Below are 19,066 nucleotides of genomic sequence, written 5' to 3' on the forward strand. Positions count from 1 at the left end.
AAGGGAAACTTAATGAGTTTTCATGCCTCAGGTTCACTATCAGCTGTTTTCTGTCCCTCCCCTGCATGCTGCTCTCATATAAAACTCTCATTTCATGTTATTTATGAATCAAAATCCACATTTCTTCCTAAAATGAACACATGACGCGTCTTTCTCCGAGACATTAAGGCTCAGAGAGTTAATCTGATAAAAAAAAACCCAGCAGTGCTGATCTTGATTCTCTGCTGCAGCTAATGGGATTACGCGGGTCTTGTTCTTTTTACTGATGCAATTAAAACGTGGAGGCAATTCACAGCATTCACGCACTAACGCAGCCTAATTGAATGCGTCTGCTAAAGAGGCCTTAATGCGCTTGTTTGCATAAAGGCATCATAAAAAAAAAGCTGTTTTTATAACGTGATTTATGCGACTGATTGAAGGAGACTCGTTGTTAAAAGTGTGTTTTTGGTCAGAAAAGCTTAAATGTTGTGAATTCAGACAACTTCATCGAGCTGTGCCCTGTGAGAGGGAGAGGCAGAGAGGCAGAGAGGCTCTTGGGTTTTTATTTGCCAGCTCTGTGGAGGGATGGGGGGTGTTTTTGTGTGTGTGGGGGTAACAGAAGCGCACCCTCCCCTCCCTCTCCCTCCTCCCTCCTCCTCCCTCCTCCTCCTGCTCCCCTGGCCGCTCTCAGACCATTGTTGTTGTGCCTGCCGTCCGGAGAGCAGCAGAGTGCTCTTGGAGGGTCGGTGTGTGCAGGACGCTCGCTCCTCGCTCTCTGCTGTAAAAGGGAATCGGACTGAGGGGAGGCTGAGCTCCACGTTTCAGCGGCAGAGCTCAGATCTCACCAAGGAGGAGAGGAAGAAGTTGGCAGAAGCGCTGCGTAAAGACGCACCGGGCGCACTTTTTTTTTACCACCCGTCTCCCTCTCTTATTCTCTCGCCACATCGGATCTTTTCTCAACATTTTCACAGCGAGAAAAGGACAGTTTTCCAACCCCACGTTCTCGCACCGTGTTTGGTTTTCTCTCTCACTCCATGGATTTAGCGCTCTGAGCGGCCGGCTGCAGTGGACTTTGCCCAGAAAGGGGGGATCACACACACAGCTCCTTCCCTCCGGTCAGCAGGAGAGCCCGGCAGCTGTCGTTCATGTTCCAGGGGACTGTTTTTGATGGATTTATAAGCTGGACTTCGCTTTCAGCCGGATACAACAACAGCAGAGAGACGCTCACTCGCGGACCGCTCTGGAAAAAGGACGTACAAGAGCTCCAAATGAGGATTTCAATATTCAGTCGAGTCAACCGGGACAAGGAGTGATTTCTCCCCTGGTGCCAGTCATCACTGCGAGGACAGAGGAGGAGGAAAGGTGGGTGAAAACAGACGGAGACAGCTGGAGGTTCTTGGAGAGTTGTTGTTTCATTCATTTTCTGCAGGCGTTGAGCAGGCAGGGATAGATCAACACAAAAAAGTACTTAACACAGCCTCATATTCAATTACTTTAAGCATCAGATCTTGGCATTAAAGAGGGAATTCTAGGTTTTTATTTGATTCTCTAGAAAACTGTATATTTATTAAAACAATGCAGTGGGTCTATTTCTCCACCCAGCACTCTAAACGAGTGAATTCATCCACGTTTTGTGATTTTTAAAGTGGGATTTCAGGAGAGAAGCTGCGGCGAAGTTAAACTTGTTGTGTTTTGCAACGCACAGAGCCAAACAAGTCATTCATTAGACATTGAACCTTCCACATGGACTATTTGTCATGAGAAAAGACTGTGGAGTTTGAACTCTGTCTGACCACAAATCACAATAATCTCCACTTTAAATTATTTAAAAAATGACACATTTAATCGTTATTTCACCCAAATTATGTGAATTAAAAAACACCTTTTGCAAGAAAATCCTCTGATTTTCGTCGCACATTCAGTTTAAAATGTAATTTCAACAGTCTGACTGCCTTTATTTTTTATTTTATTGATCCCACCGTGTGTCAGACACTCTGCACTGTCACACGTGCAGACACTGTGACCCTCCAGAATAAAATAATATAAATATTAACAGGTTTAACTTGTGGTTGGCAGCCTTTTGGCTCCATTATAACCTACAAGGCCCGTTTGAGACCAATAGCGCACATGACTGGTTTATTAAGTGTGATTTATGTGACAGAAACATGCAGTACATTAAGAAATACAAGCCTCCACAGTGACTGAAAGGTAGAATACAGTACAAGTATTTTGGCTCCGGCTGAACAGCAGCGAGGCGGCGTGCCAGCGGAATTAGCAGCAGCAGGAGAAAAAAGTTTTTTTTTTTCCAGCCCTTAATTGAGAAAGAATACGTTTCATTCAGCAGGCTGGTTCTTTAAACGGTGTGTGTGTGTGTGTGTGTGTGTGTGTGTGTGTGTGTGTGTGGGCGCGGCATGCATGCGTGGAGCGCACGCACCGGGGTCTGGCGCCTGTGCGCAGTTGGCCCGACTGTAGCAGAAAAATAACTGTATTATTCCTTCAGTAATCTTGTAGGCTGTCAGCGTTTATAGTTTGTCTGCAGAATGAGTTCACGGCGACAGTGTTGTTGTTAAATTATCTTTATAATAACATTTTTTTTTATATAATAAGAGAAGTTAAATAACATTTTCTCATTGGATTCAGCTGATATTGAGGTTTTTGTCGCACCAAACCTTCACATAGCTGCACTTTTGTGTTAATTGCAAGTTACTGATTAACTTTTTAAATAACACTGGTGCATTGTGTGGTTAAGTGTATTTTCCTGAGGTTAGAAAAAGGTTAAAACAAGCTCATGTTAGAGCTGAAACAAGTCCATTCATCTACAGGTGACTGACAGAGATTCTCAAAAGTCAAATATCAGATCATAAATCCTTGATCCAACTTCATAGTCGTGGGGGTTTGCTGACCTTATTTCTCCTCTGTAATAATTAACTGAATCTTTTCAGGGTTTTGGACTGTTTGTCAGACAAAACGAGTGATCTGAAGGCTGTTTTCTGACATTTTCTTATGCCAATCTGAATATAATCATCAGAACATTCTCCAAGTTGAGGCACAAGAAAGACCAAATCTTCTCCCATAAACGCATCGAGTTAAAACCGTGACATAAAACGCTCAAATTGATTGAATCGCATGTCAAAATGACACAGTGAACATTTACCCGTTTCACCATTTTCCATCCTGAACCTGAAGTCTCATCAGCTGCCAGTCGACTCTCTCCTCTGCCGCTCCTTCAGCTTCTGTAGCTTCCTGGCAAGTTTCAAGTGTTTTTCTAGCAAGGGCCCATTATCCCGGGGCAGACCGAGCGCCATCCATTGACAAACAACAGGCTGTAACAGCCCTGCTCCTTATTCATGACGCAGGAGAGCCTGGACAATGTAAGGCAGACGAGCGGGACAGTTAGCAGGACATCTGGTTAAGAATACAGCTGCTCGCCGTCTAAACAGGCTCTTTAACTGTTTGTCTGCACAATCGTTTGTGTTGGTTTAAAAATCTTCTCCTCAGAGAATCATCTTTCTGATCAGCAGATAACCTTCTCCTGTGTGTTTTTCTTTTTTGCCTCTACAGGATCCAGATTTAGAGACACTGTGGATTTCTGACGTCTCCAATGCCAGGGAGCGGAGTGTGAAGCCAACCCCAGGCTTCCAACGTGTTTTTCTGACTTTTAACCACAAGACACATGCGTCACGTCAAGAAGATGGCGAGGGTCTGCACGTTCTGCGTTCTCCTGCTCTGTTTTATGGACAGAGTCTCGGGCAGGGCCATCGACGAAGGAAGAACCAAAGGTGAGTTGTTTCTTCCTTTTTCCTTTGGTGGGTTTGTGATGTGTAAAGGTTAGATAAGCATGTGTGTGACTGGGAAGGTTGCTGGTTTGAATCCACAGACGGTTTGTGGACAGGACTGGCCTTAGAAAGTGTTGGTTTCTTGGCAGCAGCCACCACCACAGAGGAAGTCAAGGTGACAGGAAAAATGACAGAGTCTGTAGTCGATTCTTGGACGGAGCGAGGAAGGGAAGGGGAAAAAAAAGCTCTCAGTGTTTTGCTGCCGTAAACTGTGCTACCTGATCCGCCCGAGGCCCTGAGGCTCGGAAGTGTAAATCTGCCTGGCTGCGTGCCAGCTGTAGAGGATGAAGAGGGGGGGCTGCAGAGGCCTTTTTCATTCATGCTTTACAAACAGAAGCCAATGCAAAAAGTCAGCCATTGTCAGCTGTAAAATCTTAAGTAGTAATCAGTATAATCGCTGAAGAACAAACTCTCTGACTTCTTCTTTTGCTGTAAAGTGAATTAAGTTTCCAGATTAAAAGTCTTCAGGGGTGACATTTTTCCAAGGATGTTTGTGGATTGAAATGATGAAAGACAAAGTGGATTGTTTTGCTCCGAGGCATCGAGCACAGAAGCTGTCTCTCATCTCCGTCTCCGTGGCCCCGCTTTGTACTCCAGGGCCAAGGGAGGCCGGTCGGGGCTTGCTGCTCAGACGACAATGTGCAGGAGGAGGCCCGGAAAAACCTTTAAGGTTTATTTACAGGACAGATGAGCAAAGAGTCGAACGAGGATGGATAACAGAAAGATCTTACGGTTGTAAAACGTGCAGGTGTGGAGGCGGCATTGCAAACTAAGGAGTTTCAAGAGTCACACATAAAATCAGTCCCATTTGAATCCACTTTCATCAGCTAAAGTCAAATAAATATCAAGCCTCAAACTCAACAAGTGGAAAGAAAAAATGCAAGAAAATGGACACAAATTATGGTGTTTCAGCCTCTACGGGCCAAATTAAACACGGAAACAGTCGCCGTAATCCTCGATAACTGAGAGGTGACAGAGACGATCAAAAAGAAAAAGATAAACTCCCTCTTTGTGTCAGTTAAAGGAGTGAAAAGAGAGTCCCACCTCCCTGAAGACGAGTCCAGCAAAGGAAAGGTGATGAGGGTCAGAGGGACCCACAATGCACTGCTCACACTCCTGACAGGGTGGGCAGGCAGGGTCAGTCGGTCTCCTCTCTGAAGGGACAAGACGCAAACACAAAGAGTTCAAATTTAGGATGAAAAACAAGAATTATTTTCACTTTTATTGTTTATTAATCTATTTAAATCAGTCTCTGCCTCCATGTTGCTAATTTGATAACAGCTCTGAGAGAAAAAATAAATCACAACGTGCTCCAAATATAATTACACATCTAATGTTACTAACTGTGTGCTGCTAAATGCAGGGATCAGACTTGTCCAAGGTTTTTTCTATTTCTTCCCCCGGAAAACTTATTTTCAGTCCTGTTTTCTGCCACATCATTACAGATTATATAAAAGACTGAGTATAGCTTTTGTCCGTGCGCTCCTGCTGTGTTTTCGGCTGCTCGAAATTTACACAGCTGGTGTCAAAGTTTAAGGGATGGTCGACAACTTAAATCCATGGCTGTTTTAATCATGTGATGTTCAGATTTATTGACCAAAAACAGTCTTTTCCTCAAGAAAACTGTAGCTTTTTTAATAGAATCACAAAAACAATCAACGAAAAAACAATCAAGGCTGTTAATTATTTAATTTCACAATGACAGTGAGCCATTTGCAACATTACGGAGAAGATATTGTGCCAACAGATGCCATCTCTTGCTTTGATCAATGTGCATCTGCTGGTCAAAGAGAGCGCTCAGACCAGAGCTGCCTGCCGACAGAGTTGGACGACTGAGTGAGCAGCTAACTCGTTGACTGGTGTATAAACAGAGAACGAATGATCGCAAACACAGGATGAAAAAATGATGTATGTTGAGCTTGAAGGTTCATTCTTGACCTTGGAGATCGTAACGTGACAAAAAGTCCACTTACCTAAACTTAAATCTGCTTGGATCCACATCATAGATATCTGCCACCTAAATACACTTGATCGTCTTCATCAAGATTTATGCTTTAATCCCTGAGAAATTAACAAAAATGTCAAAAAATTGACACTCTGACAATGCTAAAGAAAGAGAGAAAATACGACTGGATCCACATCAAAAGTTAATGGGGCCCATTCTGGGCCGAGACCCATCCTCCATCCAAGTTTCGTGTAAATCCGTTTAGTAGTTTTTGTGTAATCCTGGTCACAAACCAACATACAAACAGATTCAAGTGAGCAAATAGCCACCTTCATAGAGGTAATAACTTGATTTATGAGTATAATAAGCAGATACATAAGGCTTTTAGTGATTCTCCAGCATCAGGAACAAAATAAATAACTGCGATGTGATCTGACAAAACTAAACTGACAGTACGTATTGGATGCTCTGCTGCTCTGTTCCCAGTCCAGGGCATGAAGCTCCTCATTGTCCCAGCCCGTTTCCGCAGAGGGCTCTGCTGCCAGCCCAGCCGGCTGGCTGGCTGACTGGCTGGCTCGCACCGGCCGGGCGGTTTGTTTGTGTTGTGTTGTGTTTTGTTTGCCCCCTCGCCTCTGGGTGACAATTCACACTCTGCCGCGAGTTCAACTCTGGGGCACCGTCCCTGTCTCTGGAAGTTCATTAGCATGGCTGTGTGTCCATCACTGTGATTTACCGCTGACTGTTTTACTGTGTTCAAATCTCCCCCATTAGATGAAAATGAGCGGCTTGTTCGGATCTCATGTTGTTAAGGTTTTGAACTTGAATGCAGACTAAGTGATGAGTGTTCACTTTATAACCAGCCATCAAGATGTTTCTTTTAATTTGTTTTCCCTTTGGCTGCTTTGACCAATCACTGTTTCTGATTTTCCACTTAAAGCATTGTAAAAGAGGTTTTTTTTTTCTTCCTGAAAGCGTTACCTCTACATGTACTCTGAGCGATTAGAAAAAAAAGGCAGCACTTCACTCCGACAAGAGAACAGATTGCCTTTTCACTAAGCGCTTGCAGGAAGCAATCAGACAGAAAATTGCCCTGGAAAATTGCTCGTTCTGAGTGACTGAGCAGCAGCGAGCGAGGTCCCTGGCCAGGGCGCACATATGCTCCAACAAGTGAGTGGGCGAGCGCGTAAATGGGCGAGTGACCCACTGAATGGATGGCACTGTAGCTGATGGTGACACGATGGTTGCTGGGTTATCAGGGCACTCTATCGCCAGTTCCTGGTCGCATTAAATGACAGTGGTTGTTAAGGACCATGGTGTATTTCTGTTGCCAGACCTTTCAGAGGTAAACTGAAACCACCAGGGTGTGTTTTGACAATTTTGTCTCGCTCACTCAGTTCATGTTCGGACCAAGGACGTTTGTGAAGAGTCTAGACTCCTTTATTCTATGAAAAACATACTATGACATCTAAAATCTGTTTTTTTTAAAGACAGTGTTGTTAGTTTAGTAGTAAATTTTAATCATTCAGCGGAAAAGTTGACCAAAATATCCTCCTTTTTGTTCCCTAGATCTTCGGGTCTCCAGGCCTCTGATCGTACCAGGTTACCCAGAAAACACAACAGCGGTGGTGGGCGGTCAAGTGAAGCTGGTGTGTAAAGTCCACCGGCCGGCATCCACCAAGGTGCAGTGGCTGAAGACGGAGGCCAGCGCATCGGGTCGGAGCCAAGGTGGACAGCCTCGCCTCAGAGCCCTGACGGTGAGAACGGAAACAATTAGATTTTTCTGCTCAGACTGTGTTTTGTTTCTGTCCTCATCATATTAAAAACATGTTTCTTTCCTCCATGAAGGCCCTGCAGAGCAACGCATCCAAACTAAACACATTGCATCTGTCCAACATCACGCTGGAGGATGCAGGAGAGTACATCTGCATGGCTGAGAACACCCACGCAGGACAGACGGTGCAGGCCATGCAGTCGGCGTGGCTGGAAGTCCTGCCTGGTAAGACACACTTATCATCACGGCAATCCACATTGTTGTTTTGTGCTCCTTTGTGACTTTAAGGACAATTACCACCAATTTTTCCCTTCCACAGGTACCATAATTTCACGAACTGTGGACCTGGCCGCTGCTGAAATCCCCCCAGGTACAGTAACTTATTTATCATGCAGGACAAAATGTGTGACCGCTGCAGAACCACAAAATGTTTCAGTCACAATCCTTTAAATTGCTGAAGATGTTCAGGGATTTAAACACATACTGCTGTTACCCTTGAAGATGGTATGGCGGCCATCTGTGTGCTCTCAAACGCCGGCGTCCTCCGCCCCAGCCTGGAATGAACTTCTCTCCTTCCTTCGCTCACTTAGATCTCCAGTGAACCTTCACCGCCCCTCAGATTTACTCTTCGTCCACTGTCACGCTGCAACATGTTCATTAGCTTCAATCGCTCTTCCTCCACGTTTCTTTTCTTCTTTTTTTTTTGGAGTGAGCAAGTGAAGGGAGGGAGTTTGCCGTGTGAGGAGAAGGAGGGGGTGTGTGTGTTGAGGAGGAGGAGGGTGAGGGTTCCTGGTCTCCATGGTGATTTCATTGTGTGTGTGTGTGTGTGTGTGTGTTTGAGGGGGGGATAAGAGATAAAGGGGTTGAAGAGCTGAAGGTCATAGTTGAGGGGATGGCTTCTTGGTTTAAAGGGAAGATGAAGAAATAACCTGCTGACTGACAGAAAGCACGAGATAAAACAAGAAGAAAAAGCTGAGAGGGAAACATCCTCCGCTGCAGCATGCTGACACCTTCTGTGCTAATGTTTCCACAGATGTTCTCGAGGACCTGAGTGAAGACACAACAGAGCATCTTCTCTTAGAGCCGGGCAACGTCCTGAAGCTGCGCTGCGACATGAGCAGCCGGCCAGGCATGGCGGTGAACTGGTACAAGGAGGGAGCCCGGGTTCTGCCCACGCCACGCATACAGATCCGCGGCACCATCATGGAGATCACGGACGTAACTTACGAGGATTCGGGTGTTTATGTTTGTGTTCTCCGGGGAACCAAAGAGCCTGTGAGGAACTTCACGATCACTGTGGCGGGTAAGAACACAAAGCACCCAAAAACTGATAGTAAACTGATTAGCTTTAGGTTTTGAACTGCAGATTGGACTAAACTTTATTTGTCACATCTCCAGACTCGTTGGGGTCAGGTGACGATGATGAGGATAACGGTTTGGAGGACTCATCAGCTGAGATCGAAAACGACCAGGTTTACTTCTCCAGAGGTGTGTTGTTTGGTTTGCTTAGTAGCTGCAATCCTTGATGAACCTCCAGGCTTCATCAGAGCATCCTGGCTAACAGCTGCTCTTTGTCCATACAGGTCCTTACTGGACCCACACCCAGCGTATGGAGAAGAAGCTGTACGCTGTGCCTGCGGGGAACACTGTGAAGTTTCGGTGTCCGGCTATGGGCAGCCCCATGCCGAGCATCCGCTGGCTCAAAAATGGGCGGGAATTCAGAGGAGAGCATCGCATCGGGGGCATCAAGGTGAGGATGGAAGCTGTTTGTTGTCTCCTGAAGTCTAAATAAAGCTAAAGGTTAATTTGAATGATCTAGCAAAGCCTCTCTCTCCTATTCACACTGATGAGATTTTGTGTTTCCTCGGCTAGCTGAGACACCAGCACTGGAGCCTGGTGATGGAGAGCGTCGTGCCTTCAGACAGAGGAAACTACACCTGTGTGGTGGATAACAAATATGGCTCCATCACTCACAGCTACGTCCTCGATGTCCTGGGTAAGTCATGGATGTGTGGAGGGTGTGTGCAAGTGTGTGTCTTTCTTTCTGCTTGAATTATTGAACTGAATCTGTGAAGCAGATCAGAGATTATTTTTAAAACCTGATCTGGCTGACAACGTTGATGGCAGAAATAGTAACAGTTAGTCAGCTCTTGTGGAAAAAGCATCAAGCCTTCAAATAAAAGCCTCCAGTCTGAGGGAGGGGATAACTGGGGGGGTGAGCAGAAGGTGACAGGGGCGCCTGGCGTCAGTCATTCCAGGCAGGATGTGGACGGTCAGGCGTCCACACCAGTTTTCTACCTGACCTGTGACAGGGGATCGAGGATTGCTGCGGTTTGTTTGTTCATTTGTTCGCTGTCTGTCCACCACGGGGTCAGTTTCCGTTCCCAATCAACGGGGGGAGAGGACTAACGAGACAACTAACGAGATCAGAGAGCGAGAGTAACCGCAGATCAAAGAGAGCCCGGCGAACAGCTGACAAAGAGCCACGCTAATGGAACGGATTTTCGTCTCAAAATGACATTTCCTGCTCTTTTGCCAGCATATAAACACATTATAGGTGACAGCGACAACTGGTGGGCACTTTTAGACCTCTGTGTACAAAGCAGGCATGTTTGCCAGCTGTGAAACTGCCAAATATCTGGATGTTTTTGTCCTACCTGCATCCTGTTGGGAGGGGTAGTTGTGAGACAGAATTTAGATCGGTAAATCTCCAAATCACCTCTGAACTGTTACCCTTAGGAGAAGGAAATCCTTTAAACTCTGACTGCTTTATCTTGAGTTTAATGCTATATTTGATCATCTCTCCTCTGACTTCTTCCTGATACAGAGCGTTCCCCACACAGACCCATCCTTCAGGCCGGTCTACCCGCCAACACCACAGCAGTGGTGGGCAGCGACGTCCAGTTCCACTGTAAGGTCTACAGCGATGCCCAGCCTCACATTCAGTGGCTCAAGCACATAGAGAGGAACGGCAGCCGCTACGGTTCTGATGGGACGCCATACGTTCAGATCCTCAAGGTTGGTGTCTTGTAGCAGTTGGTGCATAGGTGTTCTTACAAGTGCAAACACAGCTGGAACTATGAAGAGAAGTTGTAGCTTTATGATTGTTGCATACTAACTGTTTATGCAACTTTTCCTGCATCTGTGTTGTGCAGACTGGTAGTCTCAACATGTCAGAGGTGGAGGTACTCTACCTGTCCAAGGTCACCATGGAGGATGCAGGAGAGTACACCTGTCTAGCTGGAAATTCAATCGGATTCGCCCACCAGTCCGCCTGGCTCATCGTCATCTCAGGTAAAGAAAAAGACTTCAGCCTACGTGATTCAGTAATTGTGCCTGTAAACTGGCAGCAAATGAGTCAGCGAGTGATATCTTGGTCCTGACAAACTCTAACCCTTCACTCTCCTCCTGTAGAAGAGGAAGCCGCAGACGCTATGGACAGCATGGAGACCAAGTACACAGACATCATCATCTACGCCTGTGGCTTCCTGGCTCTGATTATGGCCATCGTCATCGTGGTGTTGTGTCGAATGCAGGTCCACCCCAGAAGGGAACCGTTTGATGCCCTCCCTGTCCAGAAGCTCTCCAAGTTTCCTCTTCGCAGACAGGTACACTGAACTTAAGTCTGTTTTCTCTCACAGCTGTTTTGTCGACTATGACTCAAAAGTAGGGAATGCGATTCTGGATAAAGATAGTCAATTCTTCTAACCCAACAAAGTGTTGTGCGACCACATCTGAAGGCAAAAGTGTTCAGAACAACCTTCCTACATGTTCCTGAAGACTGAAAAGTAACTCTCCTTTTCTGTATCTCTTCCTTCAGTACTCGGTGGAGTCCAACTCGTCAGGAAAGTCCAGTGCGTCGCTCATGAGGGTGGCTCGCCTCTCGTCCAGCTGCTCTCCCATGCTGGCTGGAGTCATGGAGTTTGAATTGCCCTACGACCCAGACTGGGAGTTCCCCAGAGAGAAGTAAGTGATCTGCAATTTAGAAACGCTTGATTATATTTTGTAAAGGAATAAAGGACCCCTGAGTTTTGAGTTAATACAGAGTTAACTTAAAAGTTCTGCCCCTTACATAGAGAGTATTTCTTCACTAAGTTTAGTTTGGCTTCACGGATCCAGACTCGTTTCAACGCTGCAGCCCTCGCGTCATGTGGAGACCTAAAAAAGAAACAAGCCCGCAATCCATTTTTGGCTCAACCCAACCCATGTTTTAAGAAACCAGAGCCCCAAATTATGGATTTGTACAGTTTTCATTTGGACATTCTTATTTTCACTAACTGTCTTTCTCTCTCTAGTTTGACGTTGGGCAAACCTCTAGGAGAAGGCTGCTTCGGCCAGGTGGTCAGAGCTGAGGCCTACGGCATCAACAAGGACTGTCCGGATCCGGCCAGCACTGTGGCGGTCAAGATGCTCAAAGGTAGGGAAGAAATGACACAGACACAAGAATACTTCTTAGAGTTGCCTGTGGGACATGGTTTTCTTAAATGAGATGTATCTTTTCCGTCAGATGACGCCACAGACAAAGATCTTGCAGACCTCATCTCCGAAATGGAGCTGATGAAGGTGATGGACAAACACAAGAACATCATCAACCTGCTCGGAGTCTGCACCCAGGATGGTGAGTTTCTGACCTCTGACTAAACCTTTATTGTTTGTTGTTTGATTTCTATCCAGCATACCCTGCTACAAACGAGGATTTGGGTAAAAAGGTTGGATCTCCTCCTGGACAAGTCAGATTAGAGCACTGATTAAAAGACAAGTTCCTTCTTGTTAACACTAATTATGACACACACACCCTCTTTTTGGAGAGAAAACAATGCCTTTCCTTTACCTCCCTCCCGAACCCTCTTTTTATTGTAAATCACAACAACCTAATTTAGTGAGTGTTTCAACTATGGTGGTCCAAAGCCTCCAGGCTAAAACAACAATAGAAGCAAACCCCGTCCTTCATCTTGTTTGTATTCACCCCCTCCAGGCCCTCTGTATGTGCTGGTGGAGTACGCGTCCAAAGGCAGTCTGAGGGAGTACCTGCGTGCCCGGCGACCCCCAGGCATGGACTACACCTTTGATGTGACCAAGGTGCCTGAAGAGCAGCTCACCTTCAAAGACCTGCTGTCCTGTGCCTACCAGGTTGCCAGAGGGATGGAGTACCTTGCCTCTAAAAGGGTACGTTCACCTTAAAGAGAGAAGATACCTCGTAGTAGTAGAAGAGTCTGAATCTCTGGTGTTTCATGGATGCTAATCCTAACCCTAATCGATAATATGAGGTTTTGCCGCTTGTCTCTGTTTTATATTCTTGTAAATGTCCTCGCATTTTATACCGTTGGTCCGACAAATCCGGCTTTCTCAGTACTCTTGGGTGGAACATTGCAAGCCTCAGCCCCACAGGGATGTTTCCGTGTCATCAGACCTCATTACAGTAAAATATATCTGTGTTCTTGAGCCGACCACAAAATGAAAGCTAAATACCAAAGTGCTTAACATTTGTAGACTTCATGAGCTGTATAAGCCCTTAATAGGCTGTAATATCAGCCGTTTTGTGTTGACATAAAGGGAATTGTGATTATCTCGTGTAATTCAGTGTTTTTGGATTTGAGCACTTGGCCTTCGGATGATGATTTCGGTCCAGACAGCCTTCCCCTTCTCTTCTTTCTCTTTCCGATCCCCCATCTCTCTGTGCCCCTTTTCTTTCTTTTCTTCCCACCCCCACCCCCCATGTTTCTCCTCCTTTCATTTACCCAGCATGCACTCTGTCTGTGTGCTTCTTATCAACATGTCTCTTTGTCTGCCAGCCGGTGTCTCAGACAGGCATTCCTGAGCAGAAAGCTGCCGCAGCTTCAGTCCTGTTTACTCTTCTTCATCCATCTGTCCGTCCCCTCCGTCGCAGGGCTTTGTCCTTTTTAGCGCTGCCATAAATCTGTTAGCAAACAGGCAGCAGAGCCGTCGTCTGGGTGTAGGCATCAGGTTTCTGGCTCTCCGGCCTCCTAAGAATGCAGGAGCCTGAAACTAACCCTCCATTATGGGGAGACCCACAAACCGAGGCTGGTTCGTTTCGCACATCCCCACAAATCCCACGTCTATTTCGAATGAAAACCAAAATAAACTTAATGACATCCATTCAATGTGGGCAAACAGTGCCTTTCTTTTTTTCCTCCCAAAGAGTTGTTTTTACTTCAAACTCCCGGGGTTTCTATATAAAGACGTTTTAATTTTGTTGCGTCCACTAAAATGAGGCACTCTGTGTTGACTTTAGACGTCTGAGTCTTTTCATTTTTGGAGAAAATCTGCAGTGAATCATTTCTACCTCCCCGAACTCTGTGTTTTGAACATGAAAGCTTCAAACCACGGCCTGGAACGGACAAGCACATGTTGTGTCACCAGTCAAAAGGGCATTCAATTATATAGTTAAAACTGTAAATTTATACATTTGCCAAGGGAAGAGCGGTGTTAAATCTCTGAGCCCATTAATCAGGACTATTTAAACTTTATGCTAATCTTCTAATCTAGAGACCCAGCAGTTGGCCTTAAGCTCACTTTAGGGTTTTGTGTCACTCTTTAATTCTCTCTCTTCTCTCTCTGCAGTGCATCCACAGAGATTTGGCAGCCAGAAACGTTCTGGTGACCGAGGACAATGTGATGAAGATCGCTGACTTCGGCCTGGCCAGAGGAGTCCACCAGATCGACTACTACAAGAAAACCACCAACGTGAGTGACAAGCTTCCAGCAGAATATTTTCAAGAATCACTTTTCTCTCCTGTAACTTTGTTTTGAGTCGTTAACAAGTGCTCTTCTTCGTAAGTCTGCTTTATCAAACTCAGATTTGTTGTAACTTTTTGTAAACCCAACTCAGATGGAAGGAGTACACTTAAATGTTAGTAAAGTAGAAGGTGAACAGTATCTTCATGTCAAGATATTTGGAGGCTGGTTGTAAACATGTCTCCTCCTCAGCCAGGTTCCTTCTGCCTGGCTCCATTCACAGCTTTAATACTCCTCAGGACAGATGTCTGATGTTTTCCTCTGATTGGCAGCAGGCTTAATGGGACTTAATTAGAGAAGAGGGGGAGACAAGGAGGGAGGAGGGGGGAAGGAATAAGGGAGCATAGAGAGTTAGGATGTGGCAGAAAAAACAGAGCGAGACAGAAAGAAAAATGTGTTGTGATGAAAAGTGTGTTGCTGTGGTGAGTGAAGGTGGAGCTCTAACGTGTTGGTGTCTGCTCTGCAGGGACGGCTGCCAGTGAAGTGGATGGCACCAGAGGCCTTGTTTGACAGGGTCTACACACACCAGAGCGACGTGTAAGTACAACTACTCATATACTGAACCGCTGCAGGAAAACATGAAGGCAGGTGAAAGACATCGTGTAGAACAAAGGGAAACTTTGATTAATGCCTCGCCAATTATTCATCCTTTTCTTCCTTGTCTTGTGAAAACCTTTAAAACCTCATCTAACTGTCACACGGCGGCCATTTGCCACAAATGTTATTTCTGTTAGGCTAACATCTCAACACGGTGATTATGTGTCCTGACCATGAATGTTGTCTTTCCTCTGCTTTCAGGTGGTCTTTTGGGGTACTGATGTGGGAGATCTTCACGCTGGGCGGCTCACCGTACCCAGGTATCCCTGTTGAGGAGCTCTTTAAGCTGCTGAAGGAAGGACACCGCATGGACAAACCCTCCAACTGCACACATGAACTGTAAGCTGGAAGTCCTCTTCGTTAAAGCTGCACGACTTTAAGTTGGTCTAGATTGTAGAATTAATTTTTATTGTGTTTTTGTCTCTGTAGCTACATGATGATGCGCGAGTGCTGGCACGCTGTTCCCACCCAGAGACCGACCTTCAAACAGCTGGTGGAGGAGCTGGACAAGGTGTTGCTGTCCATCTCTGACGAGGTGAGTTTAAAACGCATTCACTTCTTCTTCTCTTTCACAATCTGCTGTCCAGATGTCTTCACCATGGAGCGCAGAATCCAGAGTCTATAAACTCCAACAAAATTAAACTGTGTTTGGCTGCAGTGTGCAGGGAGCCTTTTTCACCAAATACTCGCCCATGCACCGTCGCTCCCAGATGTGTCAGCATGTGATTAATTTGTTGGTTCCTACTTAAACACAGAAAGTTCTTGGCTTCAAATTGACCAATTCAAAACTAATGCGGTGGTCTAAAACTATGACGGCTCCATTTCTCTCCATCTGCATCCATTTTGCAGTGAACACCAAATTCAATTTCCACTGTTTTTACTGCCAATTTAACAAACATTTGTCTGTGGGTTTGTTTATTTTTTGGTTTCTGCAGAGAACATTTCTCTAACTTCTAAACTTCCTCTCTCCCCTCAGTACTTGGACCTGTCGACACCCTTCGAGCAGTACTCCCCGTCATGTGAGGACACGTCCAGCTCCTGCTCCTCCGACAACGACTCTGTTTTCACTCACGATGCCTTGTCCACCGACCCCTGTCTCCTGGGCTACCAGGACGTGCGCTCACGGATAGACATGAAGACGGCCCTCCGATAGACACACAAATACAGACATGAACACAACACTACGAGGCTTTTACTGGCAGCCATATTAGGGGTGCACACCTTGCAAGTTTTCACCTGGACCTCCATTATGGCACCAGACAAAGCCCTTAAACATAGTTGGGCATTTATACACGCACATTAACATACACACACAGACTCACATGTATGCACGTGGAGCACTGAGGCCGGTGGGCTTCATTACACGGTGAAGGTTTGAAGAAAAACATTTCATTGTTGGCAGAAGAATTGAGGACAAACACATCGTGGTACTTTGGACTATCAGCTCCGGCACTGTGCCCCAGAACAGTTGTTACGTTGGAAAAACTGCGGCACTAAACCCAACAGAAGAGACCCTGGTACTCAAAACACCTCGAAATGCTTTCTTTGATCAACTCTCCTTTAGAAAGGCGACGGACAATGATCTCCTCACACAAACTCTACCCAAAACCAGGGCTTGAAACCTCGGTGATAAAGACGTTTTAACAAAAAAAAAAAAAAGATTTATTTTGCTATGATAAAAAAGAAGAAAGTGATTGTTAAATATAAATCTCTTTATATAAGATTATTTTACTTTTGTGTTGCTTATTTAAAAAGAAGAAAACAGTCTTAAATCTCAGGATCTCTTGTGCTAAGAAGTTGCTGTAGCGGCAGCAAAGTGCCTGAATTTATGATTTCCTGTGAATATATTAGAATATTAAAATATTGTATGTACATATCAAGGACAGAAAGACGATTGCCTTTTATAAATTATTCTGAATGACACAAAAATGAAGGTTATTGGAGGCGAAAGGAAAGAGGAATTTAAAGTGTTTCAAGTGCCAAACCTGTCACAGCTGTCACACTGTCTTCATGTTCAGGTTTCATTCCAAAATACCAACAATTTAGACCTTATGATCTCCGATTATCTTTCAAATGTAATAAAAAAATTAAAATATAAGTTTGAAGACACTCCAAAACCACAAACTAACAGTAGATGGTGTAAAAAATTGGTTTACATCAGCAACTATTGTAAACAGTTTGGAAAAAGCATCATGTATTTGAGTTAATCTACATTTCCCTCATTTTGACAACCCAAGCCTCAAATCTATGTGGTCAAAAATTGATGGATTGGGCCTTTAAAGATGGCTCAATCTTGGGAAAGTTTGGAATGAAACCCTCCAATTGTAGCAAACTGCTTCGACCTCCAGCCCAACTAAACAATTTGTGGTTAAATACCCGAAGGAGCACAGTTATTGTTGCTGTTGTTGGACAAAAAACACTAAAATGTCTTGATCTCACGAACTGCAATGCATTTCTTGCATTATAAAACCAGTTCTCACAGACCCAAAGGTCAAGAGACGGGCTCATATACAGGTAAAAACAACCAGGTAAACTCTGAGACAACATCACGTGGTCTTCCTCCAACAACGGCTTCACTCTTTCAGTCTTTGCCTACATGATCGCTTTGTCAGAGACAGTGTGTCCAGGGGTGGGACTGACGATTCAGCATGGGGACTCTGTTGGGGAGCTGGCCCAAGCCCACTGTCATTGCTGACAAGGAGAGGGGGGACACTGAATGTGAAAGCCAGTGTGATTGATTTCAAATAAAGGAGAAGGGGGAGGGACCCTCCTTTGTCTGGCTGTAACCCTTCACCCAGCCCAATCTGTTGGCGAGGGGTCCTCAGGTCCGCAGCCTGGCCGGACAATGAAGGCTTTGCAGGCTTAATGGGTGTGACTATGGACCAGAGGGAGTTTTGGGGGGTGGTGGTGTGGGGATAGCTTGGGCTTGTGTGCAAATGAAGGCTCTTATTATGGTAATGTGTCCTCTTCTCTCCCAAATGCCCCTATCTTTATCCCCATGGCCACCATCTTTTAAATTACAAATCTTAATTCAGATTCGCCGCTCCGCCACTGCCACCAGGACCAGCTGCAGAAAATTCCCCTGTGGGGTAAAAATGCCAACTGAGTCCCAGTTCACCTCCTGGATCCGACCAACAGGACAAACAATTGAGACACAAACAAGATAACCGTTGACAGTTGAGATCAAATTGTACAATCAGTCCTGTCAAGAACGTTTGCTACATCCAGCTCACAGATTTTGGTCCACAGTGTGCTCTCAGTCAGTCTCCTGCGTCACCAGTTTGTATTCTGCCTGAACTCTCCGGTCCTTTTTGTCTTTCAAATGTTCAGAAGTGTAAAGAAAAATGGAGGGTTTCATTCCAAAATGCTCCAAAATGCATCATCGCCTCCTCTTTCTCTGTAAAACCATTTTGTCCTCGAAGGATTTCATGTATCTTCTCTCCTCATTTGTTTGCATTTCAAGCCGTCAATCACGTTGTGACAGCTGGTGTCACTGGTGGAAATCTCATTTTGGAATGAAGCCTCAACATTTACATCCACAAAGTGTCCAGAAACATTCGCATCTTTACATTCCAGCTATCTGCTCTTCCCCCAGATACAAACAGCAAACAATCACAACGTTCTTAAACATTTCCTCGAGAGAATTATTTTAGAAATATCTAATTTATTTGTTTATTGTTTTGTTTTTATATGAAATAAAGTATAATTTAAAATAAAGCAGCTGTGTGTCCTCATCTCTGTGTTTGCATAAAAAATGGTAATTCATTCTGTCAGACCCGACAATAACCAGACTCGAGGGAAGCTGCAAATATCCTGACTCTGGGCAGGTTGTTATTGTTCTCATCAGTTGATATTGGCTCCGTCCCATTTTGTACAATGGGCTGTTCATGTGAAGCTCAGGAGGAAACTGGCTGACAGTGGAGGGCCGTCAACTCCTCTAGTTCACCTGAGAAAATCTTCGACTAGCTCCAGTCTTTCTTTGGCTGCAGTCTTTCTTTGGCTGCACTCAATCACACTAATATTTATGGTCATTTTACTTCCAATAAATGACATTTGTTGAAATAAATCTCTTGCGTGGACTCAAAACCAATTTCTTAAAACTGTAATTGTCAGCAAGGGACTCATCCAGGATTTTGAGGCCTAGCTTTTATTCATAAATGGCCAAATGTACTTGGTATTACA

At 45.1% G+C, this 19,066-nt stretch overlaps 1 protein-coding gene across 1 annotated transcript; it reads left to right on the plus strand.

Annotated features, from left to right (window-relative positions):
• Window positions 1-746: 746 nt before the first annotated feature.
• fgfr4 (fibroblast growth factor receptor 4) lies at window positions 747-18,601 on the plus strand. The gene is made up of 21 exons (XM_073479169.1): window positions 747-1,341; window positions 3,541-3,758; window positions 7,327-7,514; window positions 7,606-7,756; window positions 7,851-7,901; window positions 8,565-8,834; window positions 8,930-9,019; window positions 9,115-9,281; window positions 9,404-9,527; window positions 10,359-10,549; window positions 10,687-10,825; window positions 10,946-11,139; window positions 11,352-11,497; window positions 11,827-11,948; window positions 12,039-12,149; window positions 12,507-12,697; window positions 14,114-14,236; window positions 14,754-14,824; window positions 15,086-15,223; window positions 15,314-15,419; window positions 15,861-18,601. The coding sequence occupies exons 2-21, from the start codon at window positions 3,653-3,655 to the stop codon at window positions 16,035-16,037; spliced, it is 2,856 nt and encodes a 951-aa protein (XP_073335270.1). The 5' UTR covers window positions 747-1,341; window positions 3,541-3,652; the 3' UTR covers window positions 16,038-18,601.
• Window positions 18,602-19,066: the final 465 nt, after the last annotated feature.

This window comes from Pagrus major, chromosome 13 (genome assembly GCF_040436345.1).
Source record: "Pagrus major chromosome 13, Pma_NU_1.0".
Taxonomy (NCBI): domain Eukaryota; kingdom Metazoa; phylum Chordata; class Actinopteri; order Spariformes; family Sparidae; genus Pagrus; species Pagrus major.